This window comes from Mobula hypostoma, chromosome 29 (genome assembly GCF_963921235.1).
Source record: "Mobula hypostoma chromosome 29, sMobHyp1.1, whole genome shotgun sequence".
Lineage (NCBI taxonomy): Eukaryota > Metazoa > Chordata > Chondrichthyes > Myliobatiformes > Myliobatidae > Mobula > Mobula hypostoma.
In genome coordinates this window covers 14,414,382-14,439,238 of record NC_086125.1, presented here as the reverse complement: position 1 = coordinate 14,439,238, position 24,857 = coordinate 14,414,382, and the positions used below count along the sequence as shown (strand labels likewise).

General features: G+C 45.1%; 1 protein-coding gene across 7 annotated transcripts in view; it reads left to right on the top strand.

The window, feature by feature from the left end:
- The window catches only part of LOC134339452 (GEM-interacting protein-like), a 117,508-nt gene that overhangs the window by 33,229 nt on the left and 59,422 nt on the right, over positions 1-24,857 (top strand). For 5 of the 7 annotated variants that reach the window (XM_063035975.1, XM_063035974.1, XM_063035978.1 and 2 more), the window contains 3 exons: positions 15,121-15,214; positions 16,134-16,209; positions 23,170-23,239. In XM_063035975.1, the coding sequence (XP_062892045.1) occupies positions 15,121-15,214; positions 16,134-16,209; positions 23,170-23,239 (240 nt within the window). Of the gene's footprint in view, positions 1-5,389; positions 5,732-11,883; positions 12,036-15,120; positions 15,215-16,133; positions 16,210-23,169; positions 23,240-24,857 lie in introns of those variants that run through there. The other 2 variants (XM_063035981.1, XM_063035977.1) reach the window with 2 other exon arrangements.

Genomic DNA, 24,857 nt, shown 5'->3' with positions numbered 1-24,857 from the left:
GCTGGGGATGAACCCAAGTGCAGGACACAGATGCTGAGGCAGAGTCGTTAGGCGTAGCACCTCCGCGAACGGGGAGCCGATATCCAGGAGACGCTGCGAAGCTTAAAACTAACAGGTCTCAGGAATAGGAAACAAGGTTTACTCTCACAAGAGTCGACCAACGAACTGGCGGCTTCTTGCTGTGGTCACAGGGTTCTTATCCTGCCGTTTGATGGGAAGCAGGTGCGTGTAGCTAGTGGTACTTGGGAATGATTGGAATCTAAATGAGGTGAGCGAGGCCCAAATCTTGAGGCAAATGGCAAGGTGGGGGATTGCCAGACAGGACCATGACAGAAGTAGGTGGGTGGGAAAGATAAAGGGCTGGAGAGGAAGAAACCTGAGTGGAGAGGAGGGTAGACCATAGGAGAAAGGGAAGAAGAAGGGACACCGGGGGGTGATAGACAGGAGAGAGAAGGTATCCAGTGGGAAATAGAAGAAAAGGAGATGGGAAGGGTGTTTGTTTACTGGAAGGAAAGATCTATATTTGTGCCATTTAGTTTGGAGGCTATCCAGATGGAATAAAAGGTGTTGCTCCTCCACCATGAGGTGGTCCTATCTTGGCACAAGAGGAAGCCGTAGGCTGGCGTATCAGAGTGGGAATGGGAATTAAAATGTTGAGCCACTGAAAAGTTCCACTTTTGGCAAAGCAGAACAGAGAAATCGAAGGGTCATCAGTTGTACCTGGTGACCTGTTTCCTGAGGTTTTCAAGGAACAGAAAGTTGATGTGATGTTTGTAACTTCCAGAATTCCACGGATTCTAGAATAGTTTCTGTGGATCTGAAGGTAGAACATAGGAGCTGTACATCGGAAGGGGGGGGGGGCAGAGAGAAAACTGAGAACTATGTATGAGTTCTGCTAACACCAGCAGCAGAGGAAATGCTGGAATTTCTACCTTTTCCCACTTCACCTCCCTTCGTCTTCTGCATTCTTTGGTTTGGGGGAAGGAACCAGAGCACCTGGAGGAAACCCACACGTTCATAAGGAGAACATGCAAACTGCACAGGGATTGAACCAAGCACCACAGCTGTGAGGCAAATGCGCTATTTGCTGGAACACTGTGCTGTCCATTGAGTGAAAGGTCAACCCCCACTGTACATTTCACTGACTTTGAACTTGGTCTCTCATTATGTTCAAAACATACATTGACTATTCAGAAACCTGGCTACTGAGTGGGGTTGGTCGGCCTTGTACCTGGCGGGGAGGGAGCTTTAGATTTCCATTTGTCTTGCAGGTTACCTACGTTCCAGTGTGTGATATTGGAAGAAAAGTAATGAAGTGTAATGTGTAATGAAGTAGCTGTGATCTGTGTTGGGATCATAACCTGCCTGTAATCATGAAGCTGTTTCTGTAGGAGTTCCCAACCTTTATGCTGTGGACCTCTACCATTAAACGGGGGGTCCATGGACTCCATGTTGCAAACCCCTGATCTAAGAGGAGGTTGCTCTAGAATACCTCTCACCTGGAAGATGAGAAAGTACACCTGTAGTGGACAGAACCAATTGCTGCACTTCTCTGTGGAAGCTGTTGAGTGGCAAAGGTTATGTCCACTGTGACTCTGGACAGACTGAACCCACATTGTGAGGGGCTCTTTAGCACCAGGAGGAGGTGGTGCGAGTGGACCCTGCAGGTATGGAGCAAGGAGGGTCTTCTGCCTTCTCTCAGGAAGATGGTCTTTTATGCATTATGAACTACAGTACTGTGACAAAGACTTCATGAGGGAGCATGAGAAATCTCATTAACTGAGGTGGTGTCATGGGTACTACAGGTGAAAGTCGGGAGCTTCCCCACCCCGAACACCCAGACCCTAGCTCAGGCTCAATACTCGCCTGCTGTATCTTTGCATCTTGTACGTTGAGTTAAAAGGGAGGACAGGGAGGTGGTGGTGAATAATCAGCCTTCAGTGGGATTGTCTTGTTAAAACGAGCATTCTGACAGCTCGCTGTCAGCACAGTGCACCTGCAGCAAGAAGGCCCAGAACGAAGGTTGGGTTGGGCCAGCTGATCTAAGCCAGAACTTTTTATTTTAGCGTTATCATAATTAGCCTTTGTGCCAAGTTTTATAGAAAGTTACCCGGGTCTTAACCATTTTGAAGCGACTGCTAGTGGAAGCATGCAGAGGGATGAATGGTGTGGCAGTGCCCTTCCCCATCAGATGGTCAGCCAAACCCTGCTGCCTTCGGTCTCGCCTGAGAGAGGAAGGATGGTCTCGTTGGAGCTGCAGTAAAGATACTGGAAAAGGAACCTCCCCAGCAGAGTGGAAGCTTGATCAGCCCACTGAAGGGCTAACAGGAAATAGACTTAGAAGGGGTAAGTCTATTCAAATGCAAAAGGGAACAGAGTTGGTGCCACTGAACAAAATCTAATCAAATTGAAACAAGCAAGAAATAGCAGAAAGCCTCAGACGACTCCATTCCTCTTCAGCTATCTGGACCCTATTTCCTTTCTTAAATCTCTCTTTCCCCCCCCGCGCCCACCCCAGCTGAAATTCACCCCTCTGGCCAGACCTCTGGGTCGTCTCTTCTACCCCAGTGTGAGAGTCAAATTTTAACACGCGATCAAAGCAGTCTGGACTGACTGCATTAACAGTGTTGCATGGCTGAAAGGTGAAGTTGTAACATAAATAACTGGATCCAACAGCGGAAACAGATCTAAATCTAAGCCCTGGTTCCTTTTCCTGACGCTGAGTCATGGATACCAGGGACTTCCCTGCTCTGAGTTTGGCTAAGTCAAGGCAGAGAAATGCAAGACAACATAGGATTGTGAGTAGCAGGTACAATGCATTGGATAACAACTAAGTACATCAACTAATCCTGCTGGGGACTCCTGAAGGACAAAGGAATTCCTAGTGTTTGACAGGTAACTCTCTGACCAGATGCCTCACCTATACTAGGAAGGCCAGGCATGTCATTTTCACAACCCATGATGTTCTGAAGTATCTTATGGCCAATGGTATACTTGGGGAATTTTGGCCACTGTTGTTGGAGCTATGCATGATAATCTGATTATTTTAGTGATGCTGGTTGATAAGTATTAGCCAGAATATAGGAAAGAGTAGCACAAAAAATGCTGGAGGAATTCAGCATGTCGAGAAGCATCTAAGGAAGTGAATAAATAGTCGAGGTTTTGGGCCAGTACCCTTCATGCAGTCTGAAACATTGACTGTTTTTCCTTTTCTATAGATGCTATCTGAGTTCCTCCAACATTCTGTGTGTGTTGTTCTGGATTTTTGGTATCTGCAGGATCTCTTGTATCTGAGGGGGCAAATGGAGCCTGGCTTCAGTGTCTCATCCTGGCAGCACCTGGAGAATCTGAACAAACGTGTCCCTCGCTGATTGAGGTGTCAACTCAACAATAAACTGGTATGGAAGTTTGCTTATAACTTGACCATTCAGTAGCGTGCCAAAGCGTAAATATCACATAATACATTAGTGGGAAGTGATGTGACTGTGGTCAGCAGTTTGTAGAAGATCATGTGAGGCTCTTTCACAGCTGTTTGGTGTTACAGTGCCACACTAAAAGGCGACCTTTGCTCTTTGGGTGCAAAGTGTCCCATCCTAACCAGCTAGTGAGTACAGTTCTTGAAGCTGGATAGTCTGCAGGATGGTTCAGGTTTGTAACAGGTACAGGAGTTTCAACCCTGATTTAAAAAGAACAACTACTCAATGATTGGGAGCGGAATTTATCCTCCCTACACATACCAATACAGCTGTTGTACACTCAGAAGATAATTTTGTACAGCTTGAGATTGCAGTGTGTGTGTGTTTTTGTCGAAAAGGGCTCTTGACTGGCAGTCTAAATTCAGCCTTCTCAGAAGTGAAAAAGGGAAGGAAGGCTGAAATCATAATACGTAAAATTAGTCCCTATGTTCTATTCTCCCTTTCTGTTCCAGCTCCCACTGGCATTGACTCCAGCTACCATGTTCCACTGCTTACCATTAACAATAGCTCACCATCACTCGGTCATCTTCATAATGCGGAGATAGATGTCCCACGTTAGGGCAACTGAGTTGTTCTTTTTCTCCCCACGAGGCATTTCCTCATGATCGAGGATGACTTCCTTCCACAGGCTATGCCGTTTTTGAGGCGATTAGAGAGGCCAGTTAGGTCTCTTCCTCTGGTGGGGCAGGCGGCGCTGTTGGGATGCCGTCCGGCAGACCGAGGTGCTCTGCTCCTCCTGCTGCTTGGGCAGGGCTTCTGAGGGCTTTTAATATATGGTCTCTGGATTCTCAGTGACTAGTTATGAAGGTGAGTAGAATCCTGTGGGGGTGGGGGGGGGACTTTGGGAATGTAAGGAGAGAAAAAAATAGGATTAATATAGGGTTAGTGAAAGTGGGAGGAGGTTGCTGGAAGAATTCAGCAAATCAGGGTCCACCTGTGGAGGGAGTTAGCTAATATTTTGGACTCAGGCCTTTTACTTGGACTGAAAGATAGAGGGGAGTTAGAGGTGGATCCAGGTGAGAAAGGGTGATTGGCAGATGCAGGAGGGGAGAGTGGAGATGGTTTCGGACTGAGATGTGATAGGTGGAGGTGACAGGGCTGCAGAAGATGGAATCTGACAGGAGAAGGATGGTGGAGACATGGTGTCAAGTGAGGGGGTGCAAGGGGAGGCCTGATAGAACAGTGGGAGGAGGGTTTGGGTGATGGGCAGATGGAGTGGGTGGAGGAGGGGAAAGAAAGAGGCTGATCCGAGACTGAGGTGAGTGTGGGAATACGATAACTGTAGAGATCAAGAGAAGAGGGCCAGACGGGAAGCTGTTTTACCAGAGGCTGGAGAATTCAGTGTTTGTGCTGTTCAAGTGTAGACTACCCAGGTAAAATATTAGGTGCCCTTTCGTGTAGTTTGATGGGTTATTGATGTTGGCATAGACTCAATGGGCCAAATGGCTCTGTTTCTTAAAATGTAGGTGGCATTTTCAAAGAGGCTGCTGAGGTTATACAATCAGAAGGAGAATGTGTAAACTGCAGTAACCTCTTCTACCTCCAGAGTGATTACTTTAGAGGCTGTGAGAGGGAAAGGTTAAATGTGGGGCAACTTGAATCTGGGAGCTTTCAAGTATCGCACCAAACACTAACGTTTTGCGAGACTGCAAATCCTAAGCATTGGTGGGATACTTGGTGAACGAAAGCAGGCAGATTCCCTCGTCCTGCGCTCTGCACTTTGACCCTTGCGGTGAGTGCAACTAAAATTTCCTGGCTATAATTTCCTCTCCAGTGCACCACCTCCCTTCACCCAAACTGCCGGTGGTCTCGGCCCCTTCACGTGAAAGGAGGAGTGGAAGAATGGGGACTGACTTAAGGAGCGTGTGTGGTCTGTGAGGGCTAGGAATGAATGGAATGTGATCTGGTATGTTGGAGGGAGCAGCTCGAGCAGGTGTGTATTTACCTCCGGCTGTTATAAATACCAGGGTCAGGAAGTCTCTTGGCACAGCCAGAAATTAATTGGTAATGACTAATGAGAACACTGATTAAAGAGATTCGGAGCTGTGATCCCAGATTCTCAGGTTGTGCAGACACATGACAGACGTGGGGCGCACTGTGTCGTAGCGGTTAGCGCGACGCTATTACAGCTCAGAGTGTTCTGGAGTCCGGAGTTAAGTCTCACATCCTCTGTGAGGAGTTTGTATGCCTCCCCGTGGAATGCCTGGGTTTCCTCCGGATACTCCGGTTTCCTCCCGCAGTTCAAAGACGTACCGGTTAGTAGGCTAATTGGTCATTGTAAACCGTCCTGTGATTAGGCCGGGGTTAAAAAGGTGGGTTGCTGGGTGGTGCAGCTCCTTGGGCTAGAAGGGTATGCTCAAAGCTGTATCTCTCAATAAGATAAATAAACAGTCGTGGGTGCTTCTCCTTTCATTTGTTCTGGGAAGAGGTGATCAAGGAGCCTCGGGTCAGAGCCATGCAGGGCTAATTACTGGCCCTGAAGGAGAGGGAGGTAATTGGAGGCCCTCTACCTGTTTGATTCCTTTGTGCCTCTTGGTTCAACTGAACACAAAAAATTATTTTCACTGCCCTTCATCAGTTGACCCTCACTGGATCAGTTTCTGTGGTTTAAGGGAGGAAGCACTGGCCAAATTGTGCTTAGTTTTTGTCCCATGGTAAATCATCAAACCACAATGAGCCCAAACTTATCTCTTCCCTTTGACCAGATTTTATTGGGTATAGAATGATAGATGAATGGGTTAATCGCTACTGAGTTATTCATACAAACTGTAATGAATCAAAAGATTGTAGAAACTGTAAATAATATTGCTGAAACCTGGCACTTGGGTTTCTTGTATCTGACCTCGGGTTACCCAAGTGAACTGTAGTTCCTCACTGAGCTAACCCCAGGCATGTTGAAGAAGGAAAGCTGATGAGGTATGTGGAAGGAACTGATCAGTACTGACATCTTCAGGGTGAAGTGAGCCATTTTCAAGAGCATGGAACATACATCAAAGTTGCTAGTGAACGCAGCAGGCCAGGCAGCATCTATAGGAAGAGCTGCAGTCGACGTTTCAGGCCGAGACCCTTCGTCAGTCCTGACGAAGGGTCTCGGCCTGAAACGTCGACTGCACCTCTTCCTATAGATGCTGCCTGGCCTGCTGCATTCACCAGCAACTTTGATGTATGTTGCTTGAATTTCCAGCATCTGCAGAATTCCTGTTGTTCAAGAGCATGGGCTGCCTTTTCAGATGTGGCGTTATGAAGGCAATTAGAAGTTGTGAAGATAGTATGGACTTCTGTTTAAAAATAGTTGCTTGTCTTATATATTCGTTACTCCACTTTCCACAGTAGTAGTTCCCCAGATCTCTGTCACTTTTTAGCACAGAGTGATTATAAAAAGAGGGGAAGATTTAATTTAAAAAGCTTAAGCTACAGTAAGTGAGGCTGACACACCAATCAGCCATGATCACATTGAATGGTGCAATGGCTGCCAGAGTCTAAAGGGCAAATGCAAAATTATTGCTGAAAGTCAAGGACTGTAATTGAACATAACTAGGATCAAATGATTGATGAGCACTGATGAGTTGTCCAGTTGGAGCATTTGTTATCCTTCAAATGAAATTGATTTCTGTACAGTTCTTTGCCTGACTCTTTCTATAGACCTATAGCTGATTCATGTTTCACTTCTGTTACTTGGTTTGTGGAGGTTCCAAAGGCTCTGACTGTCCTCCACTACCTCATCCTTGGAAAATCAGCTGGGTTAATCCAAATGCTGTTCTTAGCAAATACCTCAATGTAATTTCCAGTGAGGGTTAATGTCTGATGTGAGATCCCTGGTGACTTGGAAGTGGGTTGCAGTGGTCAATCTATCTATTTGGTCCAGAGATGTAGGTAATTTTTTTTTATTTCTCTGGGAAATATTAGACTCCCAGACGTACAGCAGGAAAACAGGCCCTTCATCCCAATGGGTCCATACTATCCTGTGTTTATCCTGTTTAATTCTCCACACTCTTACTAACCCTGCTGAATCAACACTCACCTACACACTAGGGACGGTTTATAGTGGACAATCAACCTACCAACCGGCATGTCTTTGAGATATTGCAGGAAACCAGGGCATCCAGGGAAGGCATACAAGAGTGAGATGTACCAGCTAGTTGAGTGTGTCGCAGCAACAACATCACAGCACAACATCAGTAAGACCAAAGAATTGATTGTGGGCTTCAGAAAGTGTAAGATGAGGGAACACACACCAGTCCTCATAGAGGGATCAGAAGTGGAGAGATTAGATTATGAGGACACGCAGTCCTCTTTTATTGTCATTTAGTAATGCATGCATTAAGAAATGATACAATGTTCCTCCAGAATGATATCATAGAAACACAAGACAAACCAAGACTAAAAATCTGACAAAAACCACATAATTATAACATATAGTTACAACAGTGCAAAGCAATACCGTAATTTGATAAAGAACAGACAATGGGCACGGTAAAAAAAAAGTCCCATCATCTCACGCAGACGGTAGAAGGGAGAAACTCTCCCTGCCATGAGCTTCCAGCGCCGCAAATTTGCCGATGCAGCACCCTGGAAGCACCCGACCACAGCCGACTCTTGAGTCCATCCGAAAACTTCGAGCCTCCGACCAACCCTCCAACACCAGGCACCGAGAACCATCTCTGCCGAGCGCTTCGACCCCGGCCCCGGCAACAGGCAATAGGCAAAGCCGAGGATTTGGAGTCTTCCCCTCCGGAGATTCTCAATCGCACAGTAGCAGCAGCAGCGAAGCGGGCATTCAGATGTTCCTCCGTGCTTCTCACGTCCGTCTCCATCAAATCAGGATTGTGCACGGCCCCTACTTAACAAATACCAATATCATTTCGGAGCGGCCGCACGCTGCTCCCCCCTCCTCAGAGTGAGCAGTTTCATGTTCCTGGGTGCCAAGATATCTGAGGACCTAACCTGGACCCAAAATATCGATGCAACGGCAAAGAATGCAAGACAGTGCTATATTTCATTAGGCGTTTGACGAGATTTAGTATGTCACCAAAAGCACTCTCACATTTCTACTGGTATACCATGGAGAACATTCTAACTGGCTGCATCACCATCTGGTGTGGGGGTGGGCAACTGCACTGGATCGAAGTAAGCTGCAGAGAGGAAAATTAGTCAGCTCCATCAAGGACACTGGTTTCCATAGTATGCAGGACATCTTCAAGGAGCGATGCCTCAAAAGGGCAGCATCCATCATGAAGGACCCCCATCACCCAGGTCATGCCCTCTTCTCATTGCTACCATCAGGAAGGAGGTACAGAAGCCTGAAGGCACACACTCAACGATTCAGGAACGGACTCTTCCCCTCTACCATCTGATTTCTAAATGGACAGTGAACCCATGAACACTACCCCACTACTTTTTTTGCATTACTTATTTAATTTAACTATTTAACATGTATGTTCATACTATGATTCAGTTTTTCTCTGTTATTATGTATTGGACTGTATTGCTGTCGCAAAGTTGACAAATTTCGCTACATATGCCGGTGATATCAAACCTGATTCTCATTCTGACTCCGCAGAGACAACACCTGAGGTCAGATTCGAAATTGTCTCTGGCTTTGTGAGGCAAGTGCTCTACCAAGCTACACCACCATGCTGCTAGTCTTTTGATAACGACTTTCTGGCTTCACCGGAACTACTTTAACGAATTCATTTAACGGCCCTGCTGAGGGCCAGATCGGAGGCATTCAAGTCTGCCGACCAAAAGAGGTACAAGAGGATCAGGTACGATCTCCGGAAAGCCATCTCACTGGCAAAGTGGCAATTCTGGACTCAATCTGAATCAAAGAAGGATGCTCGACAGTTGTGGCAGGGATTGAATCCTATCATGTGTTATAAAGTTAAATCAAGTGACAGAACCAATAACAAGGCTTCACTTCCAGATGAGATCAATCCCTTCTATGCTTGCTTTGATTGTCAAAACATGGAGCAACCATTACGAACTCTGAGAGCCCCCGATGATACTGTGATTTCGATATCTGAGGGTGACATGCAAGGACCCTTCAGGAGGCTGAATCCATGAAAAGCATCTAGCCCAGATGGGTACTTGGCCAAGTACTGAAAACCTGTGCTGGTTAATTGGCTGGAGTGTTCACTGAGGTGTTTAACCTCTCGCTTCGGCAGTCTGAGGTACCCACCTGTTTCAATTATACCGGTGCCTGAGAAGAACATGCTGCCTTGCCTCGATCACTATCATCCAGTAGCAGTTACATCCACAGTGATGAACTGTTTTGAGAGATTGGTAATGAAGCATATCAACTCCTGGTTGAGAAGTGATTTGGATCCGCTCCAATTTGCCCAGCGGAGCAACGAGTCCATAGCAGGTGCCATCTCATTAGCTCTTCCCTCAACTATTGAACGTCTGGACAGCAAAGATGCATATATCAAGATCCTCTTTATTGACTACAGCTCAGTTCTCAATACCATCATCCCTTCAAAAGTAATCAATAAGCTCCTTGACATTGGCCTCAATACCTCCTCGTGCAATTGGATCCTCAACTTCCTCACTTGCAGACACCAGTCAGTTCGGATTGGCGACAGCATCTCCTCCACAATCTCCATCAGTACAGGTGCACCATGAGGGGTTATGCTTAGTCCCCAGCTCTACTCACTTTACGCGTATGACTGTGTGGCCAAGCAACACCCTTGTCAAAGACCAAATCGAAAGTGGAGATGAATCAGCATATAGGAGGGCACTTGAAAATCTGGCTGCATGGTGCCACAACAACGATTCTTACTCTTCGGCAGCAAGACCCAAGGCGCTGATTGTTGACTTCAGGAAAAAGAAGCCAGGGGTCCTCAAACGAGGATCCGAGGTGGAGAGGGTTAGCAACTTCAAATGCTTCGTTATTGTTATTTCTGGGCCCAGCACAATTACGCAGAAAGCAGTGCAGGGCCTCTACTTAGCATTTTGCAAAGGTTTAGAATGACATCTACAACTGTGACAACCTTCCATAGATATGTAATGGAGACTATATTGGCTGGCTGCATCACAGCCAGGTGTGGAAGCAGCAATGTCCTTGAATGGAAAATCCAAGAAAAAGTAGTGGATCCGGCCTAGTGCATCACATGTACAGCCCTTCTGACCATTGATCGCATCTACACGAAACACTATCGCAGGGAAGCAGCCTCCATCGTCGGGTACCCCGCTTCCCAGAACGTGCTCTGTTCTCACTGCTACCATCAGAAAGAAGTTACAGGAGCCTCAGGCCCCTCACCACCAAGTCAGGAATGGTTATTACCCCTCAACCATCTGGCTCTTGAACCAGAGGAGATAACTTCATTCAACTTGCCCCATCATTGAAATGTTCCCCCACCAGCCTATGGACTCACTTCCTAGGACTCATCTCATGTTCTTAATATTTATTTATCATTATTATTATGATTATTAATGTTTGTATTTACACAGTTTGTCTTTTGTACACTGGTTAACCACTCAAGTTTCGGCAGTCTTTCATTGATTCTATTATGGTTACTATTCTATAGATTTATTAAGTATGCCTGCATGAAGATGAATCTCAGGGTTGTATTTAGTGACGTATATGTACTTTGATAATATATTTACTTTGAACTTTATTTTTTACATAATAATTTCAGAGTGTGTTTCAAAAATATTTATTGGCATTAAGCCAGAAGACTATTGCATGTTTCTCTGTACTATCTGGCAGTGAGCCGAATAAAAATCTAAATTTCACAGATATTTTGGACATTTTGAACATTGCTTCCCTTCTCATTCTTTCCCCACCCTTTACCTTTGACATTGAAAGAAGAATTGACACCACACAAACTTTTTAATGCATTTCTCTTCCAAGTTGCATGTCCCATCATAAAATTTGCCCCTTTGTTACCAAGTTGCCAGAGAGAGAAATGCATGGGTAAAAGATGAAAACAAGAAGTGCATGCAAAGCATTTTTATCGAGTTTTGCCTTGTTCTCTGCTTCTCTGGTGCTGACCCGTCTGTGTGTTTCGGATCTAAAGCATAGCGGAAGTGAAGGTTTTATGTAGGTCGCTGTTTATGAGTGTGTTTGACTGGGTCTGTCTGTTTCCCAATCAGCAGAGCTCTGAGACGACTGTGGTTTTGACAGGGGTGTGGGTGTGTGACAGGTGGGTAGGATATTCCTGACACTTGAATCCAACAACTATCAAGTCATCTTAATAACTTGGATTGATCGATTTGGCTTTCCTACAGCTGATCTGTCACTACACTACAAATGGAAAGCAGGCAGTGTTTTGCAGGCCATTTTCTCCCCTCCTTCCTCCCAACACTAAAGTCTCATCCGCTTTGTGGTCAGTGACAGTCTACGTCTTGCAGGAAGCTGTGCTGAGCCTGAAACTTTGTTCCGTAGTTCAGCATTAGCTTCTTGCTGGAGACGGGAACCATTGGTAATGATTCAGAGCTTGTGGGACTTGCTGGGGTCTGACAAAGGGCAGGGGAAGGCTGCCTTGTCCATCAAAGTTTATCTGCCAACATTTGGTACACTTCTACTGCAGATAGCAAACTCTGGATGGTGCGACATTTGTAAGTTAATGACCTGCAAATTGTTGCAGTTACTGATTTGTGGACTGTTCTGCTTATTGGATTTTTCCTGCAGTCTTGCAGTTTGGAAAATATTTGTGCTACAACCTGTCAGAAATCCGAGCTAGCATAAAGGCACTAGATAATAAATGATAGAATCATGAGTGCATTTCCTTAACGAAATTTAATGTTGGGAAATATCAGCTGTGAAGTGACTGAGTGCTCTAATCCCCAACTGAACCGACTGCAGGGTACGGTTTAAAGTTTTCTCCAAAAACTTGGTGTCTCTGGCTAGGCAGGACTCCCTTAGTGGCACACTAGGCAGCGGAGATCAGGTCAAAGCCTTGCCTCCCTGGGATGAGGATGGAAGAATGTGAGTAATAAAGAGTTGCACAACATTCTCTTGTTCTTAACATTGTACCCTTCCCTTCAAGCACCAGACTACAGACCCCACCACTTCCCTCCTCTGTCTCAGCAGCAGGCGGTAATCAGGTTGTGGATGGAAAGAGACAGGAGCTATGGAGAGGGTGAGGGGAAGAGGTGGAAGTAGGGGGAGAGTGGCCAAAGGGAGGGAGACATGGTCGGAGAGCGGGCAGAGGGAGGGTGAGGGTCGGGGAGCGGGCAGAGGGTGAGACAGTCGGGGAGCGGGCAGAGGGAGGGAGACATGGTCGGGGAGCGGGCGGAGGGTGAGACAGTCAGGGAGCAGGCGGAGGGAGGGTGAGACGGTCGTGGAGCGGGCAGAGGGAGGGTGAGACAGTTGGGGAGCAGACACAGGGCGAGACGATCGGGGAGCAGACACAGGGCGAGACGGTCAGGGAGCAGACAGAGGGTGAGACTGTCAGGGAGCGGGCAGAGGGAGGTTGAGACCCAACAATCTAAACCAACCCAATTTACCCTGGCCACTATCTGGCTCCTTGCACCTCATCCATTCAGTGGACCAAAGCAACGAAAAGCCAAGACATTTCAGTGAAATATTCCTTCATACATAACTGTAACCAAAGTACTGTATACGATAGTGGGCCACGTCGTTGTCACTGGTGGGTCAGTTCATATATAAGAGGGCAGAATTGGAAGATTTGTGAAAATGATATTGCAACAAAAAGGGTAAGACCAAAAGTAGAATTAGGACATGATGAAAAATTTAAATGTATATATTTAATTCCAACTTAAAGGTGTGTGTAAGCTGTCCTTAAGTATGTGTGTTAGAATTATGGAAGGCACAACTAAATATTTTAATTGAAAGACCATCTGTTGTCAATTTAGGAGCTCAGTTTGAAAACCATTGGCCTATGGATTGGGGTTTATTCTATGTTTTGAATTAAATGGTTCTACTGTGCCAAATATTTGTAAATGATATGAATGTGCACTTAAAGTGACAAAACCTTTGTCCATATTGATTAATTCATCCACACATTTGGACAGCAGGTATTATTTTGTTTTAATGAGTTTTAGCGATGAATTTGAAGTGCTGCATTTATCGGAATTACTTCGTTTCTCAAAACCAATTACTTCTTGATGATTTCTCTAAGATAGCATTGCTTTATTTGTCACAAAAATCACTGAGTACTATAACCTTTCAGGAAACGTGAAGCAGGTTGGAGGGACTAATTAGAAAATTTCCAGCTTGAGTTAAGCGATTTGCCCTTACACAGTCCAAACAGGCCACATTTAGGGAGAACTTGAAACTGGTCTTGGGGAACATTGTGGTCAAAAGTTTATTCTCTGTAACTTAATTTTATATTTTGAATGTTAAACCCTGCTGTTGAATTAATGGATTGTAAACTGACATGATAAGGTATCAAATGTTGGTGTAGCATTTGGTAATTCAATATGTAATCAGTGGTAAGGTAACTTTCTTTTAACAGAGTAACATTTGGAAAGTAGAGTATAAAAGGTTTCAAAAAACAATTGAAGTATGATCGGATGGAGGAAGAGAAGATGATTAGGTTCAGAACGATGGTTTTGTGAGTTAGTAGGTTTGTTATTAAGCTGATTCCAAAATGGTTGGAATAGGAATAAGGAGAAGTGTTTGACTACGAGCAATATCCTACTAAAGGGAACATAAGAATTGTCCGACAGAAAAAAAAATCCAAAGTCCATTTTGTTAATCTGCTGTCATTTTGGCAATTGGACAGCAAAATAATAATTGTGGCTTTTAACGATTGTTATTGGTTCATTATTATCATATGTACCGAGATACAGTGAAAAGCTTTTGGTTGCATGCCCTGCAGACAGATAATTCCATGCGTAAGTAGAGGGAGGTGGTACAAAAAGGCAAGCAAAGCAGAATACAGAGAAGGTGCACTGCCCGTGGACAGATAAGGTGCAAGGGCCATAATGAGATGAGCTGGGAGATCAGGAGTTCACCCCGATAGTAGGAGTGGTCCATTCAAGGCTCCTTTCACAGTGCAGTAGAAGCTGCTGTTGAGCCTGGTCTTCCGTTTGTTCTTCTTGATGGAAAGAGGGGAGGATATGAAAGGGGTTGCTGCTTTCAAGAGGCACCAGAGACGATGGAGGGAAGGCTGGTTCGTGAAACGGACTGGACTTCGTCCACACCTCTGCAATTTCTTGCAGTCTTGCGTAGAGCAGTTGCCATCTGAAAGCCTATTCATCTGTTCTTGAAGGGTGTGCATTGACTTGAATTCTGGAGATTTCAGTTGTCTGAGCAGCTTCGACTGACGAAAGGGAAGGAATGAGGATTAAAGGGACCGGAGAGCTCAGAGTGACACCAGGGTCAACTACCATCTGTCCAAGGGCAGTTAAGAACACGGCCTGCTTGCTGATGATACAGATTTAGACGGGGGAAACAAGTTGTGAGCCCTCCATCGCACGGAGACCAGGCTGACCACCAAGCACTAATTTACATTAATCCTACACGTTTTGTTTTTCCCCACGGTCCTATCATTTCACTCACCCACACACTGGCAATCCTTGCACAACACTTGGAGATGGTTCCATTCTAAAGGGGATGGGCAGGACAGTTGGAATCCAGTAGCCAGTGCTCCTGACTGAGGATAAGGGAAGCAGCAGAGCCTTGAGAAAGAGGAATCTTCGTACCTCTGTTTTATAAACTCCGTTCTTCACACAGGTTTAAGTGCTCAGGACCAAAGCAAAGAAAAGCCAAGACGTTTCAGTGAAATATTCCGGGAGCTGGATGCATTTGAGATTTCCTTTAGCAACTCGTGAGTAGAATTGAAGCTTTGTTAAATCCCATGCTTTCTATGCTGTCCTCCCACATGGTGCAGACAGGTCCAGTCCGGTCTGTGTGACAGAGCACTATTGTCACAAGGCACATCAGTGTGTGCCTCTGATATCTAAAGGAGCAAATCACACACATATCAGGTGTTTCCTGCTGTTTAACTAAGTGAGAAGCCTTATAACTGCACAACACTAATAGAGATCATCTTCCCCCCACCCCCTCAGTCCCATGTTGAGAAGGTAACAGGCCCATTTGGTGACACTCACAGAGTCTCACTATCACTTAAGTGCTGCCAAACCCCTTTTATTCTGCACAACAATGAAATGCTGTTGATGCTCTCTGAGTCAACTGATCTCACTCGCCAGAGGCAGCGATCAGGGCGTGAAGTTCACTGCAAGAAATCAAGAGCTTAGAAGATCAAATCTTCAGTCATGCATGGGTCTGTACCTCTGTCTATCACCATCTTTGTACCTCACCATGTGCAATATCAGCCAACTGTTTCACGAAGCTTGAGGTGTAATGGGCACAGCATCTCCGCTCAGTGCAGGCCCAGAATAATGTTTCTTTCCCTGATGAAAATTTTGGCAAGACTTGCTTTCGATTCTTGAAAATCTTACGCCTCCAATTCTCAGTGGAACTAGAATAAATGTAGTCTTTATTAAATAATCAATCCCATCTTCAAAAGGGTATTGTAGAAACATGCCCTGCACACAGAGTAGTGAAAGCCCATACCCCAAAGCAGTCAACAGATGGAAAGGAGGCTTTAGTTTTGATGATGAGCCTTGAATTCCATCGCCACCCCCTGCTGACTTCCTCCCAAATCAAGAAAACATTATCAGAAAAAGTGGATGGTTTTTTTAATCTACTGTCAATTTAACCGTCTCCTCCTCTTCCTCTTCCAGCACGGTGGACCTTTTCATGACAGAACCAGACAGCAGCTTAACTTCTCCAGAACATTCTCCAGAGGAGGAGAGTCCGGTGAGTCCTCTGTATTGGCATGTCAACCTATCATCGTCAGAGATGCTTAATTGCTCTAACCATTGTCAGTTTCTTGGATATTGAAGTTGTCAGACTAGATACTAACTTACAAAGAAGTAGTAATGCTCCACGACTTCTGATGAAACCTGTGAAGTAAACAATTGTGGACATGGTTGTCAGTTATGCAATCTTTACAACGGCAGAGTCATTTGTTACGTCAGCTTTGGGGAGGAACTATCTTGCAGATTGGCCACGCTTTATTGAAGTATCAAATGGGAAACAATTTGAAAATTGTGGAACCAGTGGCTTACACAGTACAAGCTCATGCAGACCACAAAATTCCCTGTTCAGTGTCCGGAGGAGCTGAGTGGGCTGATGATCTTCACTTAAATCCAGTCACATACTGATGGGCTTTTGGTGGTTAAAACATAAGGAACGAAGGCAGGTAGATGGCCTGGGATACAGAGTGTGGTATAATTTGAGGGGCTGAATGGGAACTCTTACTCCTAAGTGGAACTGGAATTGGTTTATAATTGTCACACGTACAAAGTGACAGTGAAAAGTTTGTCTTGCATACTGTTCATGCAGATCAAATCATTACACAGTGTATCGAGAATGAAGAATTAAATGGAAAAAGCTGTAGGGAGAGTGCAGTTCAGAGAGATAAGATTTCAAAGGTGCATTTAATGTCAGAGAAATGTATACAATATACATTCTGAAATTCTTTATCTTCACAATCATCCACAAAAACAGAGGAGTGCCCCAAAGAATGAATGACAGTTAAATGTTAGAACCCCAAAGCCCCCCATCTCCCCCTTCCCACACATAAGCAGCAGCAAAGCAACGATCCCCCCTCCCCCACCAGCAAAAAAAAGCATCAGCGGCCCCCACCGAGCACTCAAGCGTGCAGCAAAGCACCGATAAAGACACAGACTTGCAGTACCTCAAAGACTACTCGGTCACCTAGTAATTCGACATACCACAGGCTCTCTCTCTCTCTCCCTAGTAAGGGAAAAAGATGTGTCCCCATTTCACAGTGAGAGGGGAGACATAACAAACAACTCGCTGATTTACAATGTTAAAAGTTTGTTGTGTTACTTTTTCCGAGCTCTGTGCCCAAAGAACTCGGGTCTCTGGGCACACAGCCAGCAGCCAGCTTGCTGCTTTCGATCTTCCGTCTCCCGCGACACACCAGATTCCTGCGGAGGCACCGACCTCGAGTCCGCCCGCCTCCAGAGCCACAAAATCCTGGAGCCCTGAAGTACACTAGTCTTCTAGGCCACGTCCTTGGTAAATCGAATAGCAGCCAGTTGTGAGACCCCAAGAGTGGGTCCCGTTCCCGCAAAGAACTGTAGTCAGTGTGCAACTCCAGGTCGGGGTCTTCAAAGGAACCCTGAAAGGGAAAAGTAGAGATATTAAAGATAGAAATAGAGCTTTTTCCAAAGATGCGAGCAAAGATCATAACAGAGTAGACTGTGAAGCCCAGTAGCATAGTGGTTATTACAAGGCTTTACAGTACAGGCGACCCAGGTTCAAATCCCACCACTGCCTGTAAGGAGTTTGTGCGTTCTCACTGTGAAGGCGTAGGTTTCTTCTGGGTATTCTGGTTTCCTCCCATAATCTGAAGAAGTACCAGTTGGTAGGCTAATTGGTCGTTATAAATCTTCCTGTGATTAGACTAGGATAAAGTTGGGGGATTGCTGGGTGACATGGCTCGAAGGACCAGAGGACCTAATTCTGTGCTGTATCTAGATAGATGGATGGATGGAGTCAATAGTCCTATAGCAGCGGGGGTAGAAGATGTCCTTGAGACTAGTGGTATGTGCTTTCAGGCTTTTGTATCTTCTGCCTGATGGAAGCAGGGGGAGGAGAGAATGCCCGGTGTGGTTGGGTTCTTTGATTATGCACGGCTGCTTTACTGAAGTAGTGAGAAGTGTAGACGGAGTCCAGTGAGGGGAGGTTGGTTTCTGTGATGTGTCCAGAACCCTCTGCAGTTTCCTGTCACGTGCAGAGCAGTTGCCTTGCCAGGCCATGATGCATCAGATAGGATGCTTTCTGTGGTGCATCAGTAAAAATTGATAAGGATCGACGGGGACATGCCAAGTTTCTTGTGCCTCAGGAGGATGTCGAGGAGTCGGTGAATTTTCTTGGACATGGCATCTGTGTGGTTGGGCCAGGGCAGTCCGTTGGTGATGTTCTGTCCTGGGGACTAGGGGTTTTCAACCCTCTCAACCTCAGCATTGTTGATAAAGACAGGAGTGCATGTGTCCCCCCACCCCACCCCAAGTCAATGAGCAGCTGTTCTGATTTTCAGACATTGAGGGAAAGGTTGTTGTCATGACGCCATGTCACTAAGCTCTCGATCTCCTCCCTGTACCCCGACCTGTCGTTATTTGAGATGCAGCCGCTGTAGTGATTTCATCTGCAAACTTATAGACGGAGTTAGCAGAATCTGGCCATGCCGTCATGAGTGTGCAGGGAGTAGAGCAGGGGATTGAGGATGTAACCTTGTGGAGTGTGGGGAATCTGCCAGCGATCCCGATACTTCCTCCCCCTTCCCCCCCAGTCACTGAACAATTGGGAATGTGTGTGAATGTTGTGAGGGCTACTGTAATGTTACCCACAGATGACATGTCTTCCAGCAAGTGGCATGTACTCAGCTTGGGTGAGTGTGTGGCAGGGAGGAAAAGTCCTACCGAGCGGAGTTTATTGGAAAGAAAAGTGAAATTGAAGAGTGAAGTACAAATACTCTCGAAGGCAGATAAAATGGTTGCTGCTCTTGCTTTCAGTAAAGAGTCCAAGTCATACAGCACAAAAATGGGTCCTTCAACCCACTCCTGCCCATTTACACTCATCTCCTTCTCTTCCGCTCTGTCCATATCCTTCTATGCCTGTCCCATTCAAAGTCTCTTAAATTTAGTAACTCTATTTGATTCCACCATCTCCTCTGGCGAGTTCCAGGTATCAGTCCCTCTCTGTGTAAAACATAAACTGTCAGATCCCCTTTGAAATTCCTTTCTCCCGCTTGAAACCTAAGCTCCTTTGCTTTTGATACCCTTCCCATGGGAAAGTAATTCAGAATACCCAGTATATCATAGCCCAGTACATCGCAGCTAAAGCCCTCCCAACTACTGAGTACATCTCCATGAAACACTGTCGTAGGAAAGCAGCATCCATCATCAGAGATTCCCACCACCCAGGCCGTGCTCTTTTCTTGCTGCTGCCATCTGGTAGAAGGTACAAGAGCCTCGGGACTTGTACCACCAGGTTCAAAAACAGTTATTACTCCTCGACCATCAGGTTCTTGAACAAAAGAGGATAACTGCATTCATTTGCCCATCCATTGAGATGTTCCCATAACCTGTGATCTCTCTTGAAGGAGTTATCTTGTAATTTCATGTTCTCGTTATTTATTGCTATTTATTTGCATTTGCACAAGTTTGTTGTTTTCTGCACTCTGGTTGATCTTTCATTGATCCTGTTTTAGTTACTATTCCATAGATTTGCTGAGTGTGCCCACAGGAAAATAAATGTCAGGGTTGTATATGGTGGCATACTTGTACTCCAATAATAAAGTTCACTCTGAACTTCTAATTTATATCCCGTTGTTAGATCACCTGTCAACTTCTCTCAGTTCAGGGAAAACAAGCCCAGCTTATCCAGTCTCTCCGCATTAAACCTTGAGAATCCAGGCAACATCCTGGTGAATCTCCTCCGTCCTGTCTACAACACAACTACATCTTGTAGTGCAGCAAGCAGAACTGCACATAAGACTCCAATCACATCCTAACTAGTGTTTTGTAAAGTTGCAACATGGCTCTCAACTTTTATATTCTATGCCTCCACTTATGAAAGCAAGTAATCCATATACCTGTACCTTCGTCAGCCTTACTAGCTGTGCTACCACTTTTACGGAACTATGAACCTGATCATCGACTTTGTTTGGTGCCCTGCCAGTTACTATATGTATCCTAACCCATCTGACTTTACAATGTGCATCACCTTGCACTCTATATAACCATATAAAAATTACAGCACAGAAGCAGGCCATCTCGGCCCTTCTAGTCCATGCCGAACTCTTACCCTGTCCTATTCCCACCGACCTTCACTCAGCCCATATATCTATCCAATTTAACTTTAAATGACAACATCGAACCTGCCTCAACCACTTCTGCTGGAAGCTCATTCCACACAGCTACCACTCTCTCAGTAAAGAAGTTCCCCCTCATGTTACCCCTAAACTTTTGTCCTCTAATTCTCAACCCATGCCCTCTTGTTTGAATCTTCCCCACTCTCAATGGAAAAAGTCTAACCACATCAACTCTATCAATCCCCCTCATAATTTTAAACACCTCTATCAAGTCTCCCCTCAACCTTCTACGCTCCAAAGAATAAAGACCTAACTTGTTCAACCTTTCTCTGTAACTTAGGAGATGAAACCCAGGCAATATTTTAGTAAACCTCCTCTGTACTCTCTCAATTTTATTGACATCCTTCCTATAATTCGGTGACCAGAACTGTACACAATACTCCAGATATGGCCTTACCAATGCCTTGTACAAATTCAACATTACATCCCAACTCCTATACTCAGTGCTCGTACTTCAACTCTCCACAATTAAATGCCTTCTGTCAATGCTCCCCCCAGCCCCAACTTTCCATCTGATCTGTAACTTGTCTCATAATCCACCACAACAATTATACTGTCACCTGCATGCCTACTAATCATATCTCCAACATTCATGCTTAAATCATTAAAATGCAATCAGTGGTACTTCATTAGGTATACCTTTACACCTGCTCATTAATACAAGTCTCTAATCAGCCAATCAGGAGGCAGCTATTCGAGAGTCTATGCTGTTGTTCAGACCAAAATTGGGAAGAAAGATGATCTAAGTGACATTGACCGTAGAATGATTCTTGGTGCCAGATGGGGTGGTTTGAGTATCTCAAAAGCTACTGATCTCCTGGGATTTTTATGCACAATGGTTTCTAGACTTTATAGAGAATGGTGTGAAAAAAACCAACAAAAAAAAAGGAATTCCGAAGAGCAGAAGTTCTGTGGGCAAAAATGCCTTATTGATGAGAAAGGTCAGAGGAGAACGGCCAGATTGCTTCAAGCCAACAGAAAGGCGACAGTAACTTGAATGACCACATGTTACAATAGTGTATGCAAACGGGCATCTCTAAATGCACAGCGCATTGAACCTTGAAGTGAATAGGCTACAGCAACAATAGACAACAGCAGGTTCCACTCCTGCACCCAATTAAGTAATTAATTAATTAACAAACAAACATGAGGACATCTCTAAAACAGGGGCAGCATGGTAGCGGAGTGGTTGGCACAACACTTTCCAGTACTGGAGACCCAGTTTCAATTCCCCTCCACTGTCTGTAAGGAGTTTGTACGTTCTCTCGTGACAGTGTAAGTTTCCTCCGGGTACCCCGCCTCCATGGTCCAAAAACGTTCCAGTCAGTAACTTAATTGATTATTGTAAATTGTCCCATGATTAGAGGAGGGTTAAATCATTGGACTGCTGGACAGTGCAGCTCGAAGGGCCAGAAGGGCCTATTCTGTGTTGTATCTCAATAAATAATAAATATATATTCAGTGGCTACTTTATATATATCGTAACCAACAAGAGCCCCAGCACTGATCTCTATGGTAACCACAGATCACTAACTTCCAACACCACTCCCTGCCTCTCATCACCCACCCACCAACTTTGTATTCCATTAGCAAATTTGCCCTGGGTCCTATGTGGTTTAAGCTTCTGGACCAGCGTTTCCTGCAGGACCTTGTCAATGGTGTCAAAGGGACTTGTGAGACCTTGTGCAGAATGCCCTACAGGTTAACTTGCAGGTTGAGTCAGTGGTGAGGAAGGCAAATGCAGTATTAGTGTTCATTTCAGGAGGACTAGAAACAGAAACAGGGATGCAATGCTGAGGACTCACTTGGAGAATTGTCAGTAATTTTGGGCCCTTCGTCTAAGAAAGGATGTGCTGACATTGAAGAGAGTTCAAAGGAGGATTACGAAAACGATTCCACAAATGAAAGGGTTATCATATGAGGAGGATTTGATGGCTCTGGGCCTGTATTCGTTGGAATTTAGAAGATTGAGGGGGCATCTTATTGAAACCTATTGAATGTTTGAAAGGCTGAAGTAGAGTTAACGTGGAGAGGATTTTTCCTGTGGTGGGGGAGTCTAGGACCAGACAGCACAACCTCAGAGTAGAGGGACGTCCATTTAGAACAGAGAAGAGGAGGAGTTTATCTGGCCAGGGGGTGGCGAATCTGTGGAATTCATTGCCACAGGTGGCTGCGGAGGCCAAGTCATTGGGTATATTTAAGGCGGAGGTTGATAGGTTCTTGATGAATCAGGGTGTGAAAGGTTATGGGGAGAAGGCAGGAGAATGCAGCTGAGAGGGAAATGGATTGGTGGAGTAGATTTGGTGGGCCGAAATGCCTAATTCTGCCTTTGTGTCTTATGGTTTGACACACCTCTCTTAAAACTATATTGTGCTGATCTCTTACATTATGCCTTTGTCCTGCTCTGCATCTTCTACAGTCTATCTCATCTTGTACCTCAAACAGAGCTTGCTGCCAATGTTCAGTGGTTAGAAACGGGTGGCCTCAGAGCCCAGCAACTTCAAAGCTGCCTTCACCCTTTCCAGCGTCCCTGCGCATTCTGCCATTCATCTTCCCATCCGAAAGAAACACGCTCTGCAGTGTCAACAACCCTCAGGAGGGTGATCTCAGCAGGATATTATGATGAGTAAATGGCATAGCTTTCCCCCCACTTTTGAATTTGTAGGTGCGGATCACAACTTCAGACCCAGCTCCCTCAACTAATAGTGTATCAAGAAAGGATGGTGAAGTACCTTTTAACTGCTACGTTTAAGAACCTGAGAGCAAAGTTTTAATCAGCAAGTCATTACTTCCATTGTTCCTCCCTTCAGGTGAATGAGGATTTGCTCCCAGTATGCCATGATCACGTAATGGAGGAGCGGGATGAGTTCCAAGCATCAGGTATGTCTATTTGCAAACCTCAATTGCTAATTATATCAATTATATCTGGTGACCAATTATATCTGGTGCAAAGGTGTTTTTGGATTCGTCTTGGATAAATAAACCATTATCACCAGGATACCCGGAGTTTAATTGGCCCAGAAACTAAGTAATTCTGCCCGAGGTACAGCTGAATGTGATTATCTCCTGAACCAGAGGTTGACGCTTTCTCAAATGGATGCACAGTAGGGACTGCCTGCTCATTATGTGAAGGTTTACTCACAAGGCAGAAAATACCTACCGTCGGGAAATCCACCCGGACGGTCTCCCAAATGCTCAATTGTATACATAGGCTTGCTGCAGTCAGGCAGCCGTAATCTGGGGAGAAATCTTACCTCCAGTCTTAGCCCCAGAAACATAGGTGACACACTGAGCCAACCAGTAAATGTCGCCGAAATTTCAAGCACCCACAATAGCCAGGATGTGGGAAATGTCATCAGAGTCTAAGCATTTGGGGAATTAAACACAGAAGGTGTGGCTGGAGCCAGAATGGCTGTGATTTCCTTCGTTGGCTCAATGCAATGAGGTAGTTGCTAATAAGCTGCATGAATAGTATCATGTGTGACAGTGTCTTTGAAAGATTTGGATGATCTGCTTATTGAAGAGGTATGAATAAACTATCAGATAGCTGTGTTGCCAATATACAGAGGCTGCTTTTGTGTTCCGGGATTTTGGCACGTTCCTTGTATGGGCTCCTGACTGAACTGGACTATCTGGCTCTTCTGCATTTTTAGTAAGTGTGTCAAGTAGTCAAGAACAGTTAGTGCAGCACTATCTCAGAGGTAATCAGCGTACGCCAGCCTCAGCCTGGAGCCAGTGCAGTGGCCCCATTACAAACGCACGCTCTTCTCTTTACTAACGTAATGAAGACTCACGCAGGCACACTATTGCTTTGTTTCCTGTGTCAGGTAGGTAAGTTGCGACACGTTTATACACAGATTCTCTGATAGAGTACACGTCTTCGATGTCTTTCAATGACCTGAGTACACAGCGAAATTTCAGAATCTGCACGTAGACCATCAATATTCTCCTTAAAATTGTGTTCAGAGAAAATTTACCTTTAGACTTTGTTACAGAAATAGGCACACTCTACAGATTAGGCTAACCTAGAGGGACTGGAGGGTGTGATGACTGTGGGACAGGTACATAGACCCAGAAGGTGTCATTGGAGGACACCAGAGTTCAAAGTAAGTTTATTTTATTTATATATATATATATATATTTTTTTTTTTTCTTGTGGGCATGCACAGTAAATTGAAGAAACACAATAGAATCAATGAAAGAGCACACCCAACAGGAAGGACAACAAATACCGCAAATACTAAAGAAAAAAATAACAATAATAAGTAAACGAGCAATAAATATTGAGAACATGAGATGAAGAGTCCTTAGGCTGTGGAAACAGTTCAGCGATGGGGCCGAGTGAAGTTATCCTCTCTGGTTCAAAAGCCTGATGGTTGAGGAGTAATACCTCTTCCTGAATTTGATGGTGTGGTACCTGTAGCTCCTATGACTTCTTCTTGATGGCAGCAATGAGAAGACAGCATGGCCTTGGTGGTGGGAGGGGGGGTGTCCTTAC